Source organism: Amblyomma maculatum, chromosome 2, assembly GCF_055883805.1.
Source record: "Amblyomma maculatum isolate TAMU_Amacu chromosome 2, ASM5588380v1, whole genome shotgun sequence".
Taxonomy (NCBI): domain Eukaryota; kingdom Metazoa; phylum Arthropoda; class Arachnida; order Ixodida; family Ixodidae; genus Amblyomma; species Amblyomma maculatum.
This window is the reverse complement of record NC_139345.1, coordinates 114,034,803-114,060,414: the sequence shown is the minus strand read 5'-3', so window position 1 is coordinate 114,060,414 and position 25,612 is coordinate 114,034,803. Positions and strand designations below refer to the sequence as shown.

The following is a 25,612-nucleotide window of genomic DNA, read 5'->3' as shown; positions in this document are numbered from 1 at the left end:
ATCACGCAGGAACAGACTACCGAAGCTCGCAGCGCCAAGCTGGCTGCGGAGGAAGGCACTCGTCCCGCGAGCGCAGTCTGTGAAGCAGTTGTGATTCCACTCTAGAATAAAAAGCGGGCATGCTGAAATATGTTCAAGTAGCTACTACTGCTAAGTGTGCCATTAACATTACCTCATTTTCCTACGACGAACCGACAGGGTGTGCCCCAGTATAAATACTTCGAATACCGCCGCACTCCTCGTGTAAGCGGGCGGGAAGGGGAAACCCGGAAGGGGCCCCTGTGGGCATATATGTGGAGGGGGAGGGTCAGAGCTCGGGGATGCGAATGTATGCATACATGTACGCATGCAATTTGCAGGGGGGGAGGGGGGGGGGCGGTAAGCCGGCGCTATACGTACTTGGCGCGCACACGCCGACAGCCGCGCAAAAACAAGGCGGCCGCTCTCACAAAAGGCCCGGAACGGGCCGGTTGCCGAACAGCATCGCGGTCACCTCGGAGTCGGACGACTACGCCACCAGCGCCTTCTTCCTGTCGCTCGGTTCATTGGAGAACAATGCACGCGGCCGGCCCCCGGCGGGGAGCAGGGGAAAGAAGAAGAGAGCAGAGCGTGACGCTCCAACGCCTGCGCCAACGACCGGCGGCCACATGCCGTGAGCCGCGGGAGACAACAGCGACGGGCCAGTATATGGCTTCTGGCCGCCAACGAACTCGGCAGTGACCGGCGACGATATGCGGCGAAGCATCCGGCTGTGGGTACGATATATGTGTTGCGCATGCGCTAGCAGGAATGAGCGCTAGTAGGAATGAGCGCGGCCAGGAAACGGAAAACAAACAAAGAGCTAGGTGGGGACCTCTCACTGGTGGCTAACCCCTAGGCGGATGCTTTTACTGCTTTTCTAGACACTATACAAGCCTCATCGATACGAAAAGGGGCGACCGGTGAATCGGAGTGAGTATAGTAACCGAACGATCGGCTACTGAGTTCAGTCCGATCACCGGAGCGTCTGCCTCGCATTCGGGATGTTCTATAGGCTCGAACCATGGAGTCGCCGGCTACCCACCGGTTTTCTAATGGTAATATTTCCACTGGACAGGTGCCCGGCTCTTCTGGGGTGAAATGCTTGGGGAAGGGCCTTTGGTCACTACTCCCCTTCCTCGATGGAAAATCTATCAGGCGGTTTGTGCGGTGTGGCCCTTTTGTCTCGCACTCAGACAGCCGAAAATATCCGGACTTGCCCAGGACGACAGTGACCGTAAACCTTCACGTTTTTGAGAGGCGCTGGTTGGAACGTACGCACTTAAAATTCCAAGGCTTCAACTTTTTCTCCACTCCGTGTGTAACTCCAAGTGCACCACCCTGGGAAAGACGAACGCCGTGCCGTGGGACGCTTGCACCCACTCAGCCGAGGCGGACGGACTCCCATGATGTTACAGGTGTGTCTCATCTTATTGAGAGCATTCCACTTCACGGAACACGATTTTGGGAAAATTAAAAAGATGAATACATGTTTGGAGTCATTATGATTGCAAGAGCTGCTTGCAATGTGGTAGCGACCTCTACGCCATTCGCATCGGTCTTCTTGCCGTTCCCGAACGCAATAATAAGGCGGACACCTTCCCTATTTTGTATTTTTGCGTTTTCCTCACGGGTGGTGGCGGAAGAGTAAGTTGAGCAGGCATTTTTCTTTTTCTGGCTTGTTTCCGTCGGTACAAACCCAGAACGCGTATAGCGGAAGTCACGGTAAGAAACGGGAACTCTGGCCGGTTTAAAACCCCATACATCGCCATTATGCCACTGGCTCGTCTAGAAATCAGGTGTGAGACATTATCGCATAAAAGTTCCAGACACGAAAATGCGTACTCCACCGGTCCTCATATGCGTAGCACAAGAGCTGTGCGACATAGAGACAGCCGCCCGCTGCGAATATGGCTGGCAACAGTAGCCGCTACGAGAGGGAATTAGCAGACTTAGCGCCCCGTATGGAGATGCGTACCGCCATTCGCAGAGTGCGGATATGATTTCTAAGTAGTAATAGAAGTCAGCATCCATATTACGTAATATAGTGGCATTGCCATCATCATCACAGGACGCTCTCCATCAGCGTTAACCGAAGTTTATTAGTAAGTAATTGCGCTCGCTCCCGATATCTTCTCACAGGGAAAACTTCGAACAAGCCGTGCTTTCTGCAGTGCTCACATTCGCCGCAGCAGTGAGGCCCAACCGCTAACGGGGCAGTCCGCATACTCCACACGCTATCCCCAGCTTTCAGAGTGCGCCATCTGGGCTGACAGACATTACGTACTACTTGCCGTCAACAGCACGTACACATGGCGAGGGTAAGGTATACCGCGCAGACTGCCAGTGCCACTCAGCGGGCCCCGCACAGCAATCCCGCCTGTGCTGACCCAGCAGGTATGTGCGTTCTCGGTCGCCGAACTTTGTGCGCGTAGCTCGGTGTCTGCTCTTCGGTGGCGCACATTACGATAAAATGCACGCCTAGCAAGATATTGCTTGAGACAGCAGATCCATCACTAGGGAGCGCTGCAGTTTTGCGCTCACAGGCCCGACGCAAACCCGAAGAGCACGTTTTCTTCATCGTTCCCACAAGTACACCAGGTGCGGCAGCTAAATGTAACCGAGGTTTCAAGAAATATGGAGTGTATGCGTACTAGCCCCAATGAAACCAACTGAGAGCTGTTAAGGTGGCATCTCCGGCATTTTTGTTCGCCTTCTAAATAAAAAAAAAAAAATCGTAAATCCAACTCTTTAATTAATGCCTTCAGGAACAGAGTGTCAATTCAGAAGCTGCAGATCGTCTTAAAATGCAGGTGATGCAGCTTTGTTAGCCGGCCTTACAAGAAAGTTACCCACGTGACAATCCACAGCCGCTTAACCCTTGTTCACTGCAAATGAAAAGCTACATCGCGAACAGCGGTCCAGAGGAAAGCGGATTTTGTTCTCCGAGACGCATCTTGTGATACTGATGCACCATCACTGTCCTGTGACAGCCCTTTTATTATGCGTGTTATTTTTTAAGGCCGGTAAGAAAAAGAAAAAAACTTACCTGAATACGGTAGCCCGGAACAAACATTTTAGTCAGATCTTTTAAGGACAACCTAAATCTTCTGCGTAGGAGCTTTTTCTGTTCCACAACGCAATAAAAAGAACTTAGCTAATTACTCTAACTTTGGAGAACGAGAAGAATATCCCTCACAGCCTTCAGTTGGTTTGGCCGGGCTAGGACATTCCGTATTTTTAAAAAGATTTGTTACCTTTAGCCAGAACAGCTGGCAGACAAAACCACAATCGGAACCACAGCGGCTGAATTGATTAGACACTCTGGAAAGTATAGTCTCAGTCAGAGTGATGCTTCGATAATGCTGCAAGATAATCAACTACAGCTGGTTCGGTTCGGTTAATGGGTTTTAAGCCCCAAGGTGACTCAGACTATGGGATATGCCGTATTGGAGGGCTCCGGAAATTTTGACCACCTGCTGGGGTTCTTTAACGTGCGCTGACATCGCACAGCCCACGGGCGTCTCTCCGTTTCGGCACCATCGAAAAGCGGCCGCCGAGGCCGGGATTCGATCCCGCATCCTTGAGCACAGCAGTCGAGCGCTCTATCTACTGCACCACCACGACGGGGCTAATCAACTAAACACCGAGGTGAGCGTTAAACTTTCTTCTCGCTGTATTTGTGCACTTTAATCCGTGTCCCGAAAGGGACCAACAACGGCTCGCGAGATGGTTCGCGACAGGGCTCAAAGAAAGGGTCCAACGATAGGGATTAACGACAGGGTTCGCGACAGGGTCCAACGACAGAGATGAACGACAGGGCTCATGACAGGGTTCAACGACAGAAATTAACGACAGGGTTCTACGACAGGACAACGCATTTACTAGAGCAAGTCATTCTAACAAACTGCGTAATCCGTGTCCCGAAAGGGACCAACAACGGCTCGCGAGAGGGTTCGCGACAGGGCTCAAAGAAAGGGTCCAACGATAGGGATTAACGACAGGGCTTATGACAGGGTTCGCGACAGGGTCCAACGACAGGGCTCATGACAGGGTTCAACGACAGGGCTCACGACAGGACGACGCATTCACTAGAGCAAGTCATTCTGACAAACTGATCGCCCAGCAGTGGCCGCTCACTTGACCGGTCTCTTTCATGAGCCCAATCTCTTCATTCTGTTATCGATCGCACAAAAGATGGGCGCTTCATTAACCATCCTAAGTGATCCGCGGTCGGCGAACTCCCCTTTCCCCTCCCCGTCCCACACAGTGACAAGGTTCTCTCGCTGCGGTCTTATCGCACATGTCCTCGAGACACGCCGCGTGTCCACACACAACAGCGCCAACTTAAATGGAAACATACGGAGTCCGCTTACGCGGTATGCACGGAAAGGCAGTGAATGCAAAGAAGGAGGCGACGGGACACACAGTAGAAGCAGCAACCCGGAAGCCTGATATGCCGCGCAGAGAGGCACTACCGGACGTCGCAGGCTGCCGGAGAGCGAGAAAGATGGCCCAGGACAACTGTGCGACGGGCCGGGCGTGCAACCGGTCAACCAGAACGGAGGGGAGGACATCTCATTTTGCACTTTTCTCTCGTTATCGACTGTGAGCAGTACACAGAGGAAAATTGCATATAATAAAATAACGGAATGTACAGGACTATCCAGCTTTCTCTCCCGTTGTGAGTCTGCATGCGTTTGACCTGCGCTACACTAGCTCGATGGTTATGGCGTTCTGCTGCTGGACAAGAGGTTGCAGGATCCTTGGCCGCGGCGAACTGCATTTCGACGGACGCGAAGTGCCGATATACTCTTGTGCTCAGCTCTGCCGGCGCACGTTAAAGAACTCTGTGGTCGAAATGATTGAAGAGCACATAGCGACCCTTTCTCGTTCCCTAGTTGAAGTCTTGGAAAGCAAACTAGCGCACTTCAAAACAAAGACACAGGAAGAGAACGACAACACAGCGCTCACATTCTAAAGCTAGGTCAAAATTGTGTTAGCACACCCTCAATAGCCCTGACTAAACGCGAGTCAGAATATTTGAACCAGACGCACAGTAGTTTTAATGTTTAGATTCCGAGTACACTCCTCAGACTCTAGCGGCCTGGCCTAGGCTGTTTTAGGTATTCTGTTTTTAATGCCCTTTTGGTCTTGTAATGCTCTTAATTGTCCTTTTGATTCTTTTATCGCTCTTAATGCCCCCTTTGGCTTTTAGCGCTCTTAATGCCCCCTTTGGCTTTTATCGCTCTTAATGCCCCTTTTGGCCTTTTTTCGATTTTAGTTTATGTTTCTTCGGATCGTGCCATCTTTAACTGTTTTTACCTATAGGCCTCCCCGTTTTTCGCTTCTTTATTTTTCATAGCCCTGCCGTTCTGCCTTGCTTTGACCTATATTGTTATCGTGCGCCTTTTAGCATTGAGTTCGGTGTTCTACGCCACGTGCAAACTCAGCAGTTGTTATCAATTCTTTCACGCCCACTTTTCGTACATATATATTGTGTCACTCTCTAATAAAAACCAGTTGAAGTCAGCGCTGTGTTGTCGTTCTCTTCCTGTGTCTTTGTTTTGAAGTGCACTAGTTTGCTTTCCAAGGTGATTTACCAACTAGCCCGTTCTTCCACCCTTGCCCTAGTTGAAGGCCTGCTTATCTGCCCTCACCTCGTGATGTGCCCATATATTACAGTCTCTGTGCCCTTTTCTTCTTAATATACCTGGCTGCACTGCTATCTCCCACCTTCGCCTCATACTGCCCACCATCACCATTGTCAGACTGCAGGGTAAATTCCTCTCTCATATGGCTCCATTTAACCAGATCCGCGGTAAGAGCTGCGACTGCATAATCCACGTTAACTTCCTAATCTTATACGTCCGCTCGACTTTCGGTACCCCCTGCTTTCAGTCACGCTTGCTTCCTCTTGAAGCCCAGTCCGTTACCCCTAACAACCATCGGTTATAATGCCTTCGCATACATGCACTGTCCGTGCCCATTTATTGATTTAGGCTAGGATCTACCATCATGTTTGTTCCCTGACCCACTTCACTTTGCTCTCTTCCTATATCTTAAAGTCGCTCACGCCTATCAATTACCTCTCCATTGTTTGCAGCGTTGTCCTTAATGTGTGTTAAACGCTCTTCGTCAGCCTCCATGTTTCTGCCCCGTATCATGGGAACCGGTAAGATATAGCTGTTATACATACTTCTCTCTTGAGGGATGCTGCAGTTACGTGAACTGCTATTGACGATATAAGGGCACCTGAAAAATGCGCGCTAGCCAGATTTTATTCTCCTATAGCTATTTCGCTGTCGCGGATTCGATCAGCGGTTACTATTTGTCTTGAATAGATGTTTTCCTTCACCACTTCTAGCTCCTCGCTGAATAGTTCGCGGGTTAGTAACTGAAGGCGGCAGAGTTCGTTTAGCCATGCGAAGCGTCGACGCCATTTCCAACGCAGTTCGCCAGCATTCAAACAAATTAGTTTCGCACGACGCCATACCGCCGGCTGCGCGCGGCGCTTAATAATCGCGCCCAGGGGCACCAGCTGAACCAACCCCTTCACTAAATCTGAGTCATCAGTCGGGAGTGCGGTAGGGACGACCTTTAAGACCTGGCGCCCGCCGTGCCAGCCACAGCTCCTGCTCCAGGTCAGTCGAGAGCCGCGCTGCGGTCGCCATGTGTATACGCTTGCTTCATTATTTAGTCCGGAGCTTATAACAAGTCCAGTGCCTCAGACGATTGTCGACAGTCCTGATAAGGAAAGATGTATCACCGGCCTAGCTCAAGGTTACCGCTCAGGCAGCGGACCGCCGCGTTTCCTAAAGAGCACACTGACCCCAAGGCAACTGAAAGAGAGAAAAAAAAATACACCTCCACAGAGCGTCTAGCCGCAAGCGCCGTTGCTCCAGTTTCCTTTGTCCAGCGAGGTGCCCCGCCCCGCTTATCGGCCAGAACAGGAGCGGAAGGAAAGAGCGAACGCTCGCTGATTAGTACTATACACCCGAAGCAGGATAGGAAAGTCCGCGCAGTGCACGAGCTGAAAGCGTTGCCGTCTCACCCTGGACGATTAGAGAAAAACCCCGAAGACTCGACGGCTGAGACACCGCTCGTTAGGATGCATGACGAAAAGCAACCGACCACTGTAAACACTTCTGCGTCTTGCTCTACAGCAGCAGGCCTCGGACACGAGCGTACGAATCATATATGCACGCACTGTGGTTCGCACTGAAAACGAGAGTGCCGGCCAAAGCTGTCGGCCACCGAACGATTTAATTTACGAGGTGATTTTACGACCATGCAAGGCAGAAAGGCTGGAGCACATGACCGCCACAACAAGCTGTAGGACTTCATTTTTTGTTCTGTACATTTTCTTCAAGTTTCTACACAAGCTTTCAGTACCGCGTCGACAGCGAAAGCGGAGGCTGATACCCAAGGATGAGAGAGAGAGAGAGAGAGAGAGAGAGAGAAAAAAAAAGGACTGAATACAGAAGCACGCGCAGCCTCTCACGCAATTCATACACCCCGCCGCTCGTTCTCTCGCGCTCTTACTGAAAAAAGATTCTGGGCCCTTGGAGGACTCCTTCATCAAAAAGGAAATCAGTGAAAGTGAAGGCGCTACTTAAGTTTTTAAAGGACTCGGGGTTGAGCTCAACACTTTAACTGTACGCTCTTTACCCCCTTTCACTATAGATCTCTAGAAATGTGACAGACTCCTTTCTTTGGCGCTCTTTCTTTCCTTTTTCTCCCTTTGCCCCCCCCCCCCCCCCCCCCCCCTTCTAAGTGTGGGGTAGCCTACTGGGCATCGCCTGGTTAACATCGCTGCCTTTCTATTCTCTCTCTCTCTCTCTCTCTCTCTCTCTCTCTCTCTCTCTCTCTCTCTCTCTCTCTCTCTCTCTCTCTCTCTCTCCCATATGAGCAATCTGGGAAGTAATTATTTTGCTTACTCTCCCACCTCCATTGAGATCTAGTCACAAAAGAGATATCATTAGCATATATCTACAGTAAGCTTCGCGGTGAGAAACGTGAAAACGAAAATGTCAAACTATTCACATGTGCCTCACAGCGCTCCAAGTCACCCGTGTGAACAAGACACACGAGAAATAACACAAATTAGATCACGTGACGCATATCAGCGCCAGCACACGGATCGTCCAAGATTCGAAGGCCTGGTACGGTCAGGCCTGTCAAATTCCATGACTGCGCGTCAGGGCCCTTGCACCTCAAAACCGCACTACTGGACTGCGGATTGTTGGATTTTAACGTCTCTGAGCGAGTCCCTCCGTGAGGGACACCGTGATGGAAGGTTCTGGTTTAATTTAGACCAGCTGGGGTAGTCTTCAACGTGTACTCACATCGCACAGCACATGACTGTTTCTGTATTTCGTCCGCATCGAAGTGCAGCCGCTTAAACCGTGATCGAACCTGCGACCCTGGGATCGGCAGCCGAACGCCAAAGAAAATATAAGCTACCACGGCGGGTCAAAATTCGCTCCCGACGTCGCTCATATCCACGCAGTGCAACAGCACTTCTGAGTCCTTGCCGCAACCACCTAGCTGCCCGTATATTCACTCGACAAAGGATGCCCTGCTGAGAAATGCCGATGGAACGCCTTAGCGAATCAATGACCTTAGAACGTGCAAGGGCGAGAGTCGCTTAACAGCGAAGCGATGCATAACAAAGACTTGTCTTTTTTTTTTTTTTTTTTTCTGTTCTAGGGGGATCCACTGAAACGAGCGAGTGGGATCCACTGCGCGGGTAAATCCGACGCCCTCGACTCCTTTCAGATAGAATCAGGGCGGCGCCGCACCCACTGAATCGCCGCGCACTCCTCTGCGCCATTCTATTTCAGCGCCAACCTAAGCGGCCAAGGACAAAACCCGTCGAGCGAATGCTTCGAAGAATCCCCTTCTCGACTGGTATGACATCGATCTTATGCACACGTCAGGTGACCGACCCCGCATGGTTCAAGTAATGGCTTCGCTCTCCGTCGCAAACAGATTTATCGGACCAGTTGCTGCGACACGACGACCGGTCGTCGCGTACGGCGGCGTTGAAGCTCTCAGATTAGGCCCGGCAGAAAACAGGGACCACCCGAATCGGGGAAAAAAAGAAAAAAGAAGCTGCGGACTTGTTCGTAGAAACGCTGGCGTCTAAGTTTCACAAGAATAAATTCGGCGCTGTTTTCCAGCAGTGAAAAGACAACAATTTCGGAGAGACGGATGGGACAAACAGGATATTTTAAAAAGCCAAATGGTTCAACAGTATGCTCTTGCTCTGTGCGTTACGAGTATTTTATCGAATGAGGTATACAGACAGGTAAAAAAAAAACGCGAAATACAATTAAGCTTCTGGTGAATTAAAAAAGATCGTTCTTCAACGCGACATTACAACCGACGACTGACTGTCACTGGCATGCATAAAAAAAGAAAAGGCAACCGGCGCAGCTAAGACCAACTGTTCTCTCGTCTAATCATACGGCTGCGTTCGCCAACTGCGATAACCTACACGTACGAATTGCACGTTCGAAATTCCAGGTAGAGGCCCGCCGAAACACAATTATCATTCCCTCCTCTGCAACGGCGAAGTTTGTTCTTTTGCCATCTCAGCCGATCAAGGACTGCCGACCACTGCTCCCTCATCAACTCTTTCCTAACGTACTACCCATAACCCCCAATTTTCAGGTAATAAAGCTTATCAATCAATCAATCAATCAATCAATCAATCAATCAATCAATCAATCAATCAATCAATCAATCAATCAATCGGCTGTTTAGAGTTCGGCGAAGTGAGGCTCAAAGTGCATGTACTTGCCGTATCCTTCGGGCTATATCCCTTCACCTGTTGCTCTCGGCTGCGAAGTGGCAGTACCCGGCCTGCACAACACAGCCTTAATTGAAGCCCAATCATGGTTTCAGAGCCATCGTCTTAAAAGAAATTGAGAGATCGAATTTGGCAACACGAAGCGCAGCCGCGAGATGACGTGCAGTCTACTAAAAAAACGTGAGTGCAAGGAGCGTGCTCAAGCAACCGTTCGCGGGCAGGTGACATCGCAAGGCGAAAAAACGACGCCAAGATTTTCGGACAGCGGACAGAATCGCGCCGACTGTGCCGAAGTAAGGATAAATAGAAATGCACATGCAGAGCGGAAGGAGGAGTGAAGAAAATGTATACGCACGGTACACACATACACACATGGCGCACGAGTCGGGGGCGGAGATACTAGGAACGTGCAAGAGGAAGCAAAATCGCCGCAATCCGGCCCCCTCTCCGCCCACTGCGCGCAGCTACTTAAACAATTGGTCCAGACAGCTGTGGCGACAGGATGGGGGCGCAAGAGTAGCACTATAGTGTACAGTGTAGTGTAATTATAGTATAGTATAGTATAGTATAGTATAGTATAGTATAGTATAGTATAGTATAGTATAGTATAGTATAGTATAGTATAGTATAGTATAGTATAGTATAGTATAGTATAGTATAGTATAGTATGCAATGGACCTCAGCGGCGAAGGAGGATGCATCCACAACCGCGAAGGAAAACGAAAAAAGTATATGGCCAGACAGATAGGATGCAAGGCTGCCCCGATTTCCGTCGTCGTTTTCTTTCTCATCTGCTTCTTCACCACACCGCCTGCGTTTGCTCTTCTCCCTCTCTCGCCATTCTTCGTCTTTTTTTTTCCTCACCTGCAGTCAGCTAAAATCAGCGTCGACGGCCACATACTCCACCATGCACGGAGAGGCGCAGGCAACGCGAAGGAGGAGGAGGAGCAGACAGACCCCGTCCTGGTTTCTGTATTTTTCTTCACCATTTCTAGAGCAAACGGACAGCAAATGGTATAGGTGCCGAGTAGGCAGCTCTGTCCACGTCCCCCCCCCCCCCCCCCCCTTTTGTCAATAAAGTTGTACTTGGCAGCTCTGCCCCATGTATTCAAGGCCGACAGACAAGGGAGGCGAAGGAGGCTGCACGCCTGCAACAACAGCGCCGAGATGTCAGCGACTACACTGTAAAATAAAAAAAATTGCACCCTTAAAGGTGCATTTTGTGTCTATAACTCACCCTTCAAAGCACGGTGCACTAAGGTACTGATGCACTCTTTCAATGGGCGCAGTGCTCCTTGCTGCACCCAATAAAAGGGTGCATCAGTAGGTCAAGGCACACTTTTCTGAAGGGTGTGAGTTATAGACACGCAAAGGTACAATCTTCTTTTTTTTTTTTTTTTTTTTTTTTTTTTTACAGTGTACAGCGAGGAGTTAAATTTGGCGGATCCATGCAGAGGAAGAGGAAAAAAAAAACAGAAAAAAGGAAACATGCATGTATTAGTCGCACTACCATTTCGGCTCTGCTCGTCGCTTTGTATTCATTGCTCGTTACACGCACAAAAAATGAAAGGCTGCGCGATACATAACGTAACTACAAATAGCGATCCTTCGTACCAATTATACTTCGTCATGACAGGCTCCACATCCGAACCCGAAAGTCATCTTTCGCCTCTCCTTTTCTATATACCCCCTTCATCTCTTTCCGAAGTCTGTTTTTTTTTTTTTTTTTTTTTTTTTCATTAAACAAGGTCAGAGAAATCTTCCCCGGAAAATACGAATTTAATTTTATTGCACACGGAATATAGAAAGCGGATCATCAACAACTAGTAAAAATGAATGGGATAATAATGTCAAGGAAGAATTTGTTTTTCTTTCATAAACGCGGATATACGTATCTTGTTCAACACCATGCGCGCGCGATTTTGGGTTTACTATTCGCGTTTACCGCTAAATTCGCTGCGTAAACAATGACAGTGTTTGCTCCAATACCCAGCTTCACAGCATTTAGAATTATTGCCGCCCACTGTCATCCGAGGTGAGACACATGCATATCCAAAGCGCTTCGTCCGCATGTAGTACACTCCTTCTAATCTATTTCATTTCATTTTTCTAACCTTGCCAATGTGACAAAACGCGCTTAACTAAGCTTGTGCACGCCTACGCAATACAGAACAGTCTGAAATACATAAGCTTTACGTCCCCATCATGTATGCGAGTGAATAAACCGGACAAAAAAAAAAAAAAAAAGGCAAAGAAGAAAAAAGAAAAAAGTAATGCTCTGACCGACACTCACAAGAGAAGGAAACAAAAGAGAAAAAAGCTGCATTCAACTCCGCATGTCAATCCATACGCATATTACGTGTGTTTGTCTGCCGTGAAGAGAGCGTAATGCAGCGTTTTCGCTAATTTTATCCCCGTGAAAACCCGGGGGCGATGTCCAACTGACTGTATTACCCTTCTTGGGCCCCTATACAGGCGGCCTAGCTGGTAACGAGGTGGCTCACGCCTGCGCCGGAGGTTTCACTGTCCGGTCCCAGGTCATGCAGTTCGCCCAACTCGGCCACGTGACCCCGGTTGCTGCGCGAGACCGCAACCTCTCCTTTCATGACATATGTCGCCATTAGCCGCCTCGGTCGCCTTGTGTATTACCCTGCACGCCGCAAAACCTCTCGCGATATTTTATAGCGTCAGCTTCAGACTCGCACACTCTCCACTCTTGCCCTCCACCACCTCATACACCCAGTTATCTATCCCTCCTCAGCTTGTCATTTCCGCCCGGCCAGAGTTATCATGATTACACCATGTGGGGCCATGTTCACCACTTCTCACCAAAATCACTCAATATTAAATAAAAAAGAGTAGTGGAAGACTGTCCTGCCTAGCTCTGCGTCTAATCTCCAGGACAAGACCCTGGATAGGGCTCAGAAGATAGCGGAGTCCTAGCCAGAGTAGAACCTCCCTCCATACCCTACTGCCCCTTCTCTTTTGGGATAAATAAACGTTGGTACTCACTGACTCCTTACGGCGTACAAAAGTGGAATCGTCGTTTCCCTTCCTGCGGTTCAGGAATGTTTATACGAAGTAAAAGCCTCACACTGCAACGGCCTGGTTCTTGGCAAAGCAAAGGAAGTGGCCTCTACGACATCTACACAAAACTATACTGAAAGATTCTTATGAGGAGGCCACTCTAATAGTAAAAGAAATGAGTACAGATACACCCAGAAGGCTATCACGCAGTAAGATAGCGGCCGTCGATAACAGGCACTGACACGAACATTCGAAAAAAGAGCAAGGATTCGAAGGTTAGATTAAAGGATGACGCAAACGCATCACTCATACGGTATAGAAAAAAAAAAAAAAAGTCTGGCCGACTTAGACATCACTCTTCTACGGTTTAGAGAGTATACTGTGGGGCCAGTTGGTGAGACATTATGTTTAAAGAAAAAAGTAAGCGTTTCGACAGGACAAAGAAAGGCGAGGACAGAACGGATGCTAGCGAGCAGAGTGGTACCCCTCCTGTTCTCGTCTTCCTGTCAAAACGCTTACTTTTTCTTTGAGCATAATTACACTTTACGACACGTGGAATCCTATTCTTCCATCTTGCTCTACTCACAGCATTCGCACTTGCTACCGGCGTCCAGTGATTACTGTTCCCCGCGACTGCGAACATCAAAAGCATTTCATTTTATGGCAACAGCCTTTCTATTCACACTCGCGTGCCGTGAATTCCTTGGATTCCAACACAAGCGACGTAAATAAATGATTATTGTTAGGTGTGTTTTGTTTTACACTCCTTGAGAATATTTAAGCTATGATGCGTTGCGCGTTGTGGTTCTTGTCTTGCGTGCGACATAGCAGGGTGATGGTGACGACGATATGTCACGCTGCAAAACATCGTCCTGTTTACAGCAAGATAGCGCACACGAAACTGTGAAGCACTGAGATCTATGGCCACTGGCCACTGAAATCGCGCGAATGCGGATTCCGGACCGTCATGCACCGCGGCTGTAGAATCTACCCATGTGCGGTCAGGCGTCTGGCGCAGTCAAAAACAAAAACCGCGTCCCACAAACTCTGTAGGGCAACATCGAACTTTTAAAATTTACGTACCGTAATACACTCAACGTACCAGTTCCTTTCCGTCTCGGTTCAAGGTCCTACAGGATATTTGTTATAAACGAAGAATGCCAGGCATACGTATGATATAATGCGCACGCAAAGTCATTGCGCGGCGGAACTCCATGGTGCTCGAGCTTTCAACGTTCGTGACAGAGGGCACGATAATGCGCAGCGCACAAGCAAGAGAGCAAGGCACACACGGCGCAGACGCACGCGAAGGTTATACGTCGTTGGCGCCGCCACAACGTCGATCACGAAAACCTTTCGCGAAGGAAAGAAAGGAGCGGAGAAAGAGCGGTTCTCCGCAAATGCACGGGCCTCAACGGATGCAGACGCTTCCTCCTTTCAATCCCGCCTCAGACGGACGATGTTAGTAGCGATGACGGCATTAGGGGGACCCTAAACGGCCCGGTGTACATTCATTCGCGTGGACATGCCCCGCACACCATACACCATATCGCCCCGCGTGCGTTTCCTATAATGCGGCAAAGAACCGGGCGGGAAGAACTTCAGGACGGAGCGGGGGAAAAAAAATAAAATAAACAAATATATCAGACGCACACGGAGGCGGGAAAGGAAGCCGCGGTGCTCACTTCATACGGGCAAGCGCGCGCTCCGCACGGCCAGCGGCGGAAATGAAGCCCGCTAGACAGCCGAGCGCTAGTAGCGCCCACTCCTCCGTATTCTTGCTGCTTCCTCCTTTTGTGGACGGGCGAGCAGACCTGAGCGCATATGCGCCGGGTCGTCCTCCGAGATGCAATGGACCGAAAGCTGCTGGTGCCGCCGGACGGCACTGAGCGTGACCCTCAAAACGCTGAGAAGTCGTGTTCTCCAGATCCACTCGCGGCATCCTCCTCCTCGGGCATCCGAGGGAAGACTCGTTCATCGGCGCTCGGACGTCGTCACGACCGCGCTCCCCCCCTTCGCTGACGATACCCTTCACCAAGGTAGAAGATACGCGCAGCTCCGAGCACTTTAATGGGCCATCAGCGCTATCATGCACAAACATATACGAAGAAAAATAGAGAGAAAACATAAGGAATGAGAGAAATACAAAACGAAGCAAAACAAAGAAAGCAAAAAAAAAAAGAAATAAATAAGCCAGCGCCACAAGGCATATGGGCTCTGGGCACTGCTTTCATGCGTCCATTGCGGATGCACTAAACGCTCCCGGAGGGCGTTGGGGGTCACCGCCTACCGTTCGCGCCGATTATGAATGTCGTCGCCTTTTTGAAGACGCGTGGCGAAGGGTTCAGCGCTTACGGACCAGCCAGATTAGGGAGCATGAAGACATCAGCTATTATAACGCGCTATCAGCAACGTGAAGCCCAGCGGGAATCCAAGTGCCTCAGTCCGCTTCATATAACGCATATGGGGAACACCAGACGCAGTAGAAAAACAATTAAGAATGATCCCAATACAAAGCAAAGGACTTAACGAAGCTTGCCTTGTCCACGCCGGAAAAAAAACTTAACTGCCATGGACTGTAGGTAGGTCAGATAGATCAAATTACAACGGTGAGAATTTAGCATAATTAGCACGAGCGAAGCATAATTTAGCCTAATTAGCGACGAACGAAGAGGCAACAGTACACTAACACCCCTTGGCAAAACACTGTCAAGGGGGTCGCACGTCTTGAAGTTGGCGGATATTGAATCATTGCTGAACAGTTCGCGCATTGTCCCCGCTTTTCCTTCGCGGATAAAACTTTGACCACGCGGATGCCCCTGTCATTCCAAAATCGCGTCGGGGTTCTGTTATAATTCAGCGATTTATTCGCACAACAACAACACATTTTTTCCAGGGGAGGGAAAGCGGCAGGAAGAATGAGATGAAAGTACATGGCTATAACAGTCGCTGAGGGATACACCGCAACGGCGCTGTAAAGGGTAGGGGAGCATATAGGCAGCAGAACATACTGCGTAGTACTGTCGCGTGGTGACTGCCAACGAGTGCTGGGGCGCAGGCCCGCTTTATCGCTGAAGGCGAACGTGGCTCGGAAAAAACGGCACCCTGAGGATGTCGAGCCGAAAGGAGAGTCTCGTGCAATGATTCGGATGCATGGTAGCCCCTACTTCTGGTCAGCGGCTCTCCGGTCGGCGCGAATACTGCATGGTGAGTTCTGCACACTCACAAACTCGAAGAAAATGTGAGGAGGAGTCTCTGTGTTGACTTTCAGCGGCCACGGCGCAGAGCTGCCAAGCCGTGGGTTCGAACAGCGTATACATCGACTGCAGTTCGATGAAGGCTCAGTTAAAACCATCCCACTGTACTGAGATTTCATCGCACGCTGAATACCATCTCCCCTCTTACTGTATTCCCTCCCGAGACAGTATATCAGGACATATGCACACCCGGCTGCTGAACTCATCATGCGGTCCGTTATGGCGTCCCTGATCACCTCCAGTGGATGGAGCCCTTGAGACATTAAAAAAAAATACATTAAATGATGAGATTAACGAGCTCGGAGTGGTCTGGCAAGAAGCTTGCGCTCCGCTTCCACGAGCTAACGAAACTGTGATGCGCCAGTGACTCGAAAAAATTTCCTTCTTTCCAGAAAATGTTAAGAACTGAAATTCTCTCTCTCTCTTTCTCGTTTTTAACACACTTAACTGAGTTGTTGAGGCTTGCAGGGCGGGCGCCCAATTAACAGAATTTTCGGTCGCGGCACGGACATAGTAAAGTGGTTTCAATAAATACTCGTGCGATCTGGTTCATTTCGAGCGAAAAAAAAAAAAAAAAAGATGAAAGAAAGATGCATATAATGCACTCGTCCGTGTGGTATATGCGAATCCTTCACATACGTTTTCGTTGTATTTTTCGTTCGTGCAGCTGAAAGAGATCGAGCCGTAACAAAGTTGTGCAGGCTCGTCACAGAGGGAGGTTGGAGCAAGTGATTTCACACACACACACACATATATATATATATATATATATATATATATATATATACACGAATACGCCTCCATAAAAGTGCACTGACCAACTGTGACAGGACAATGAACAGATGAATTTTGCTGCTGCTGAACTGCACGCGCTCTGTCCAACTGTTCCGTCGTTTAGCTGCATACGCACACCATAAAAAAAAAAAAAAAAAAAAAAATGAAAAAAAAAAATAAAAAAAGAAGAAACCCGCACAGACAAAGCGAGAAGAGCAGGTGTTGCCCGACTTACACTTTTCCCTCCAAATCGCGGCGTGTCAGCCTTTATAGTTATTTTCTTCCTTTTCCAAAGGTGTACACAATCCGTGAAGTGACGTCATAGGCGACTGTGCATAATACGCTGCGAACGAAACGGCAGGGCCGCGGTGTGTCGAGGCCTCATAACGTTTCTCGTCAGACGGCTCCGTTGCATGGAACTTTATTTATCCGGATACTCCATACGTTTGAAATATATCTTTTCCACTCTTCGCGTATTAAGCTGCAAAGTTTGTCTTTTTTTTCATTACGCCGTGTTAGCACTCAGCTTCGAAACAGCCCGCGTTCCAGTCCTTTTCTCTTTCTTTTGGCGCAGCAGGCCTCGGTTAAGGATCCGTACATCCACGCGCGTCTTCTTCAGAAAAAGGACGAAGAAGCCAACAACAACCACAGCCTCTGACTCTGTCCCCCGAGAATTCTGCATTCAGGCGAAAACTGCGTGTCGAATTTACGCGCTCGGTGGTATATGAGCTTCGCTTTCTAAGGGCTATTCTCTTCGAAAACAGTCACGGCGCCAAGAAAAAAAAAAAAAGGAAAACAATAAACGGACACAATCGACAAGAATTCAGAAGCGCCACTGTTCTGTAGCCAGCCAGAAGACGTTGTAGATAATGGAGTAGGACCCAGACGACCCATCAGAAATGTTCCAATTGCTTTTTTTTTCTTTTTAAGCCTTCGCTGGCGGCGTACGTACGTCCACGAGGACAAGCGAAGCTTCGTTTCTACAACCCGATTCGGTTGTTAGAGAGCTGTACGTCGTGCGTCCAATAAATATAGTTCTGCTGTCTGTGTTTTGTTTTTTCCTTTGCCTTAACCATTTCCGTTAAGGTACACACACCTCACACGAGACACAGCAGAGAAGTCTGGGCGCCATAAACGCTGGCCCTTAGCAACAACTCGAATCCTTCACACATTTATTTTTTTTTTTTCCTCTCTCGCAGCGCTCGGCTGGGTTTCCCTGCCTCCGGTCTGGCACGGCACCGTGCAGCGGGCCGAAACGAACGGCACTGTCGAATCGGGAAAAACTCGATCCACTATAGCGGACACCAATATAGCCTCCTATTACGGAACCTGCGTGCGACGCTGGACCGACGTTTATCCGCGTACGTGCGATACCGGAAAGCCCGCGGGACGCTTTTCTTCGATATATCCTTCCCGCTATCGCCAGGAATCACTTGGCATGGGGCAAGGAATAAAGGAAGGAAGAAAGGACATGAAACGACGTCTCTTTTTTTCTATCTTGTTCTCTTCTGCTAGTGACACAACCGAAGAGAGTGGCACGAGGAAATTTGTATAAAACGGGGAAGCGGGGAAGGTAAGTGACTCGACGTGCGTGAGCCCCGTTTTGCCGTCTCCGCACGGAAGACGAGATAGAGCGGTTTAGCGCATGCCGCTACCGCTAGCTACTCTATCGCTGCGCGCGTGCAGTTAACAAGTGCACGCAAATAGCAGTGGTAGAGCGGTGGCAGCCGGTTATAGGCCCCATAGAAAGACACCCAGTGCCGACTGGTACCGACCGGTGATACAGAAGCTTTCAATTCGCTCGCCTATAGAGTTTGGCTCCTTCGGGAATAAGTTCTTGTAAAATGGCCCTTCGACACCCTGGGTACCAGAAACTACTACATGCCATGGCACCCTGGCCAAAGCTGCCCGCGCACCAATAAAAAAAAGGTCAATGTAAGGGAGTTTGCATGGCTATATCGTTCACTGTAGCAACGCTCCATCGTGTACAGCCCCCGTTATCCGCCTACAGCGCATGCGAAGATGATCCACCACCTATAGCCCACCAGGTCCGTTATGCATGCGCATGTTGAAGATACGGCAGCTTCTAGCTAGGCAAGCCGCGCGCAGGTCAGTTCCTTGCAGTTAGCTCGAGAAAACGCTGTCGGCCCTGCCCGTCAGCCACCATAGACGTTTTTAGAATGGATTCTACTGGCCTTACTTACTTAACCCTTGGTATCGGGTGGCAGCTTGCGCCGCCTAACCTATAAACCCCGTTCTCCCATTTCCTTATGTTAGTCTAATAAGCCGGTCGTTTCGTAATTTTCCCTCTCCCTTGCCCTACTCCACCAATCTCCCAACCACAACTACATCATGGCCCGGCATGCTACCTGCGTGGTGCGGGACAGTCAGACATTTTAGAGCGCATAGAGTGGCATTACTGAGCTGCATATAATTCCTAAAACACTGCCCCTTCTCGCCGATGTGCACCGACATTCAGTTTCAGCAAAGAGCGGATATATGATGAGCTGCTCTTTGGGGATTCGTGTAAAAATGTCAGCTGTGATTAGAACAGAAAGGCGGACGGTAAGCGCGAGTTCACGGTTGATTCCGGCACTGTTATTATTTCAGCACGGGCCCTAAAAAGTCAAGAAGTGCTTCTGGCACGAACCTCAGCAGCGCGTTTTCTTGAACAGAAAACGTTACTCGTGCCTGTGGTTACAGTGGTAGCTGATGGCACATGGAGCAACATATGTTTTACAAGCTTTAGAAAAGCAGAGTACTTCGACAAACGACAGTTACCTTATTTGCAGGTATGACATCCGCATGTAGCATGTTGCACTTGTCAGCATGAACATAAGACCGTCACTGAACTCATGGTAACAGCAGACGATTTTTGCGAGCCGCGCGAAAACCATAGTGGCGAAAACGCAATAGTAGACGACATTGTAATGGAAAGTTTCTGTTTTCCGAAATAACAATAGACATGCTCGTAAAGTGTTTGAGCGAAAACATTTTCTTTTAACATTTGCATTGAAAAGCATGCATATTCAGCGCAGAAAATTGGTTACGATGGTGCGCTGTATACAGTTGGCTATGAGAAGAGAAGACCATCTCTCATTCTGGAAAATTTTGTATGCGTTCACATTCAAGACGCCTTTCTGATCGTTTGCTGATATTTAAGACAACATACTGAATTGAGCTTGCTAACATTATCTACTGTAAAACTTTTAATTTTTTGACAAGATTTATAGTTATGTGGTCGGTAGCAAGCCGGCCGATGATGATCAGGGCACATACGGTGACTGAAGTATACCCTTTAAAGGACCAGCCTTTCCCCTAGCACACGTCCTGCGGGCTACGGTAACGGTAACGCAAAGTAAAACTAGAGCCCGACGCGAGCGGTAACGGAAGGCTAAACGTTCCGATCAAGACACCCAGTGTACACGCGCAGACCGCAGTCAGGCGCGGCACATGCCAGGCAACTGAGTGACGCTTTCCTGTGCGTCCTGGTTTCCTTTTATTTGTAATTTATTTCTAAGCCTTTCCCGGAGGACAAAATGTACACAGAAAAAGAAGTAGCCGAGTTTGTGGCTCTAAAAAAAGGCTCAGGTGATAGAACGCGGCAGGCTATCGAAATTCCACGCGACCAACGAAGCAAAATAACAGCATGCTGCAGTTGGCTCAATCGATTGACATATAGTATGGTGAGGCTGCTCAAAATAACAAAAAAATAGGCGGTGCAAGAGAAAGAAAAAATAAAAGTAATCAGCGAGACTGTACAATTTAAGATTTAAAGAACGTACCAGGCGCCGTAAGAGGGCCTATAAACACAGTGCGCCTTTTTTTTTTTATTTGTGCCATTTGCTGTTTAAACCGCACAAGCGCACACGAAGGCAAGCCGATTCCATACAGATGCCACACACGATCGCACACTGCGCCACTGCTGTGGAAATGTATGATTTGCAGCTGTACCAGTTCACAGCAGCACACACACTTGTGCTTATAAGCCCGATTGTTTCTCCCTTTCGACCCCTTCCTGCAACCGCAGTTTCTGACTTACGCCATTCAGCGAATTCTACTTGGTTTCGGATTTACCTGCGACATTTAGTTCCGCACATTTGTGACGTAAGAGCAGCACGAATCTAAGTAAAGAAGCAATTTGTTCAGGAGAAGCACTTAAAACCTTTCGAGTTGAAGTTTACAAAATAAACTCTGGCATCACATGCTACAACACATTTTACTTCTCCAAAGCCATACTCATGTGAATACAAACATCGATCGCCATCCGTATGCAGCCCTAAAAAAGGTAAGGGTGTAAACAGGGTGGCGCGCACTACATTACTGTGCTCCTACGCTCCTATCGCCGACGGCGGCACAGTACAGTACGAGCACAATGATGCAGTGCGCGGCGCTCTGATCAATGACACCCTTACATTTCGTAGTACCAGCAACAGCTTGTGAAACGGAGTCACACCCGGGCAGCATTGCGAATGACAGCAGCGAGAGAGTATCCAGGGGAGTGAAGCTTTCGACGAGGAGTCTTTAGCACTCAATTAGACACCCCACGAAATCGATACACCCATTTGTTATTCCCTTTAGTTCACACCCAAATGGGATTTATTTCTCCACTGAAACTTGCGCATATGATGGACGTGGGAAAAAAAAAAAAAAAAAAAAAAAAGAGGAACAAGCACGAAGCAGTATTTTCTTCTTTGCTGGTTGACAGAAGATGTTACAATTCGTTTCGTTTAAGGGGTTTGACGTCCCAAAGCGACTCAGGCTATTCGGGTCGAAACTGAAGGCAAGGTGCGCCTCGGGTGGTTGACGTTAACGCGCCATACTGTCTGTCTACAGCGTGGTCAGATCACTTGGTCTCATCGATCATTATAAAAATTATATTGCAGTCAGCTCCACCGTAAATATGTAATTTATGTTGAAATCCTACTGCCATGCTCCAGTTGTGGATTCCGTCACATAGATAAGGTCATAAAATGAAACGCGTATTACTACAGCCTTGATGAGTTTTCGGCGCTGAGACTAAAGAATACGACCTCTTGAAACAGTGCACTTCGAATTCGTGGGGGAGGGAGGGGGGGGGAGCAGATGCCCAATCGCACGAACGGTGCACGCTTGATGAGGACTTTACTTTTTACGCTCGAACTGCCGCAGACCTTGACCCTTAAAGTCGAAAACGAAACAATACTAAAGGACACGCTTCTTGCTCTCGCGAGAGCTTGTCTCGTCGAGAAATGAAAATTCCTTGAAGGTGCCGACATACTTCGTGATCAGGAACTTCAGCTACCACTTGCATAACATATCCGAGCACAGCACAACAGGCATCGACCAGTAACGATGTATGTTGATCCGAAAGTGGACATTGTGGATCCTAACTTCATTCCTCGACAGATGGAACAGTATGCGTTTAAAACGACACAGTACACTTGTAGTAAGGCCGTCACATCTACTGCAGCAACTGAAAGTTTTTGCCCCTAGAGGACCCCTTTGCAGTCGATGGCGTAGATAGATTTTCATGGCGGTACATATAGTAGTAAGGGTGTGAACACGCGGTAGAAAGGATCTGGTCTTGTTCTCCGAATTTCGCTATTCCAGCGAAGTAAAACAATGCGGTACAGTGTAACCGTGCACGAAGAGACCATGTGTAGTGCTGTGCGTCCCCAATTGTGAATAAGCCCTTCATATCCTCTCAGTGAAGCAAAAGGTGCGCGCCAGAGTCACCCAACCTGGGTAGAGCGCACGACACTAACGACTGGAAGTTTAATGTGGTCCTCAGCGTCGCAATCAACCAGGCCAACCATGGCCTTCAGTTTCGTGCAGCGCTTTGCTCGCCCCCTTGCTTCCTTTCCATTTTCTCGCCCCTTGTCTTTTCACCAGCATGTCGCTTTGCATCCGCGTTATGCGGATTACTGCATGACGCTGGACTGTGCAGTCCCCAAGAAAAAATGTAGTTCTCCGAGTCGAACACGCTCGACTATCGAGCCCGTTTCCATGTGGTTGCTCGAACTTTAGCTATCGGCAAAAGTACGTCATGTAGCAAACAATATATATACAATGCCGCCGCTGCCATTAATGCACTCGCTTGCGCAAAGCCTGTCGCAAATGGCTTCTGCCGCCGTAACCGGTATCCGTACCTACTACATGTGCACAGTGGCATCTAACATCCCGCATGAGCCAAATAAGGAAGCAATCGGATCGCTGCCAGCCGACTGTTACAAGAAAGAGGGGGAAGCCGGCATGCGGACAGCGTACAATAAAGACACAGAAAAGAAGGCAGGTGAGCCACGGGACGATTCCAAGGCGCCGCCGGGCGCGGGACGTGGCCGCGAAGTTGGATGGCCTCCGCATACCGCACTCGCGAGCGTGCGACCGACCTTTCGTCCCCTGGCTCTTTTGAGCTACGGAGCACTCACATGCCGACGGTGGAGTAACCAGCCGGACGTTCATCGCTGTGTAAGCGCGTGCTGCATTATAATCTACATAACCTTCTTCGCAAGGTTTAAGCCATACACTTTGTTCGGTAGTCAGTGGAAAGAGAATCGCGCTTGTTCGTAGCCGCAGTACACAACGTGCTTGGCGCTATTCTGAAAACACACCAACAGTTAAAGCACAGCTGCATTACGCCATTCACCGGTTTCGCCGCAGGAAAGCTCTAAAGTAGCACGAAAAATGAACCCTTTGAAGATCCGAAGTAGAAATAAAAACTTTTATGGTGGAATAAAACAAGACAATTTAGGGGAACACCCGCGCGAAACAAAAAATTCAACGAAGCGAGCATTGGCTGCTCAGGAATGCACGGCTTCCGAGCGGCTCTCGAGACGGGGCTCCGGCTCCGCTACTGCAGTCGATACATGATGCTCTCGAGTTGTGACAAAACATACCCACGTACCCACACTGCCACTGCCTGCATGACAAAGGCAGCGACGATGGTCGCAGTCGCTTCAAATTGTCGGCGCTCCACGAAGTTGGGATGCGACGCGCTTTTTTCCGTGTCCCAGAAAATTAGCGAAACACGAAGTCGTTGGCCACGCAACAGCGCATTTCGGCAGCGAGCGCGCGTGATACTTGTTACTTGGTTCAAAAATCCGATCGCGCTGTTTAAGCTGAGATCGCACGCGCCAACGACACATTAGAAGGAGACAATCCTGTCGACTTAACTGTCAATTAAGCCTAGGGCCGGCAAACATTCCTGTTTGGGCCATTGTCTATCACTTACCGATGGTGCAGTGCTATCCGGAGTTCCAATAAGCGGACACAATGTAATCCCATCAAATGCGCTTCTTTCGGCGAACGCTAGAGCAACGCTTGTAGAACACATGAACTCATGTTGAGGCTCTCACAGTCCCGGCCACTGACACACCCATCAAACACAAACTGGACCCCACAACACCTGCCGTGCAAATCCAGGCAGGCCAGCAGCAGCCAACAGGTAAGCGAGGGGAAAACTTGCGAGCGTGTTTCTCCCCCTCGAGGTATGTAACGTCAGCAAGCCGGGTAATGACAGCCGGTGACCCGCCGAGGTATCTTACTGGCTTAAAACTTGACTTCGGAGCCACGTAAATTTTTTTCCGGGGCATTTTAATTGTGTTTTAAGACAAGGTGCCAACATTATTGTTCTAAAAGTTAGCGCTTCTCAGACCACTAGTGTTGCCTTCCGCATTGAACGGTGGCGGCACCTGTTGGACATCAGTGCAACTAATAGGCGCATTTCCGTTTCCGGAAAGTCTGCACGTATCCACGCGCATATTTTCGCGCCTTTCAAACGTTTCAAAGTTATCCTGTTTGTTTACAAATTTTGCGTGCTCTTTCATCAGAAGCCGCTGGTGCCGGATTGATATTCACGCCCGCAAGTTTATTTGTGCTGGTGGACATGCTTTCCTCGCCAGTTTGGTGACTGCTGACAGGTTCGCAGGCGTCGAGCAGCGAGACGCAGCGGTGTGCGCAGCCGATAGCTTCAAGCACCGTGGTTTGAACTCTTCTATCAAACGCGCCATGAGTAAGTCTAAGGAATCAGCTGTAGAGAAGGCAATTCTCGACTACGTCAAGGCTCAAAACCGGCCGTACAGTTCCAACGACATATTCAATAACCTCCACAAGGAGCACGGAAAGACGGCCGTAGTGCGGGCACTTGAGCAGCTCGCGCAAGACGGCAAGCTCACTGAGAAGACATATGGAAAGCAGAAGATCTATTTCGCCAACCAGGATGAGTTCCCTGACGTGGCTGAAGCTGAACTTTCTGCCATGGACCAGCAGATTAGCGATCTCGGAACGAAGCTCCAAGAACTAACGCGGCAGCTGCAGTCCCGCGAATCGCAGCTCAGCGCTTTAAGCCAGAGCTTGACAACCGAACAGCTCATCAAAAAGATTGCAACCACGTCTGCTGAACGAGACAAGCTGAAAGCAAGGCTTGACAAGCTTACATCCAACGCCAACTTCGTTGAGCCCGAAGTGAAAGACCGCATTCTCAAAGACAATGATAAGTTCGTGAAGGAGTGGCGAAAAAGAAAGCGCCTGGCCAACGACATGATTGAGGCTATCCTCGAGGGCTACCCAAAAGGCAAGAAAGCACTCCTGGAGGAAACTGGTGTAGAGACGGATGAGGACGTTAAAGTCTCTCTGCCAAAGTAGGCATCAAAGATACGTGTACAGTTTTATTTGAAAAAAAAAAAAAAAAAAAGGCTCTTGGAAATGTTTATTTAAAGCGCAAATGTATTACGCAGTG

General features: G+C 49.1%; 2 protein-coding genes across 3 annotated transcripts in view; one reads left to right on the top strand and one right to left on the bottom strand.

Annotated features, from left to right (window-relative positions):
* The window catches only part of ck (unconventional myosin-VIIa ck), a 151,954-nt gene extending 127,445 nt beyond the window's left edge, over positions 1-24,509 (bottom strand). The window contains exon 1 of one of the 2 annotated variants that reach the window (XM_084595119.1): positions 24,107-24,509. The gene's annotated coding sequence lies outside the window, so the exon portion shown is untranslated. Of the gene's footprint in view, positions 1-13,945; positions 13,968-24,106 lie in introns of those variants that run through there. The other variant, XM_084595118.1, reaches the window with a different exon arrangement.
* A 104-nt stretch (positions 24,510-24,613) lies between these two features.
* LOC146199603 (homologous-pairing protein 2 homolog) lies at positions 24,614-25,600 on the top strand. The gene has a single exon (XM_084595122.1). It carries the CDS (start codon positions 24,883-24,885, stop codon positions 25,516-25,518), a length of 636 nt encoding a protein of 211 aa, XP_084451248.1. The 5' UTR covers positions 24,614-24,882; the 3' UTR covers positions 25,519-25,600.
* The last annotated feature ends 12 nt before the right edge of the window (positions 25,601-25,612 follow it).

What these genes read in the sequence shown, in the direction of transcription:
- LOC146199603 (XM_084595122.1), top strand. Translation starts at nt 24,883, where the DNA reads ATGAGTAAGTCTAAGGAATCAGCTGTAGAGAAGGCAATTCTCGACTAC.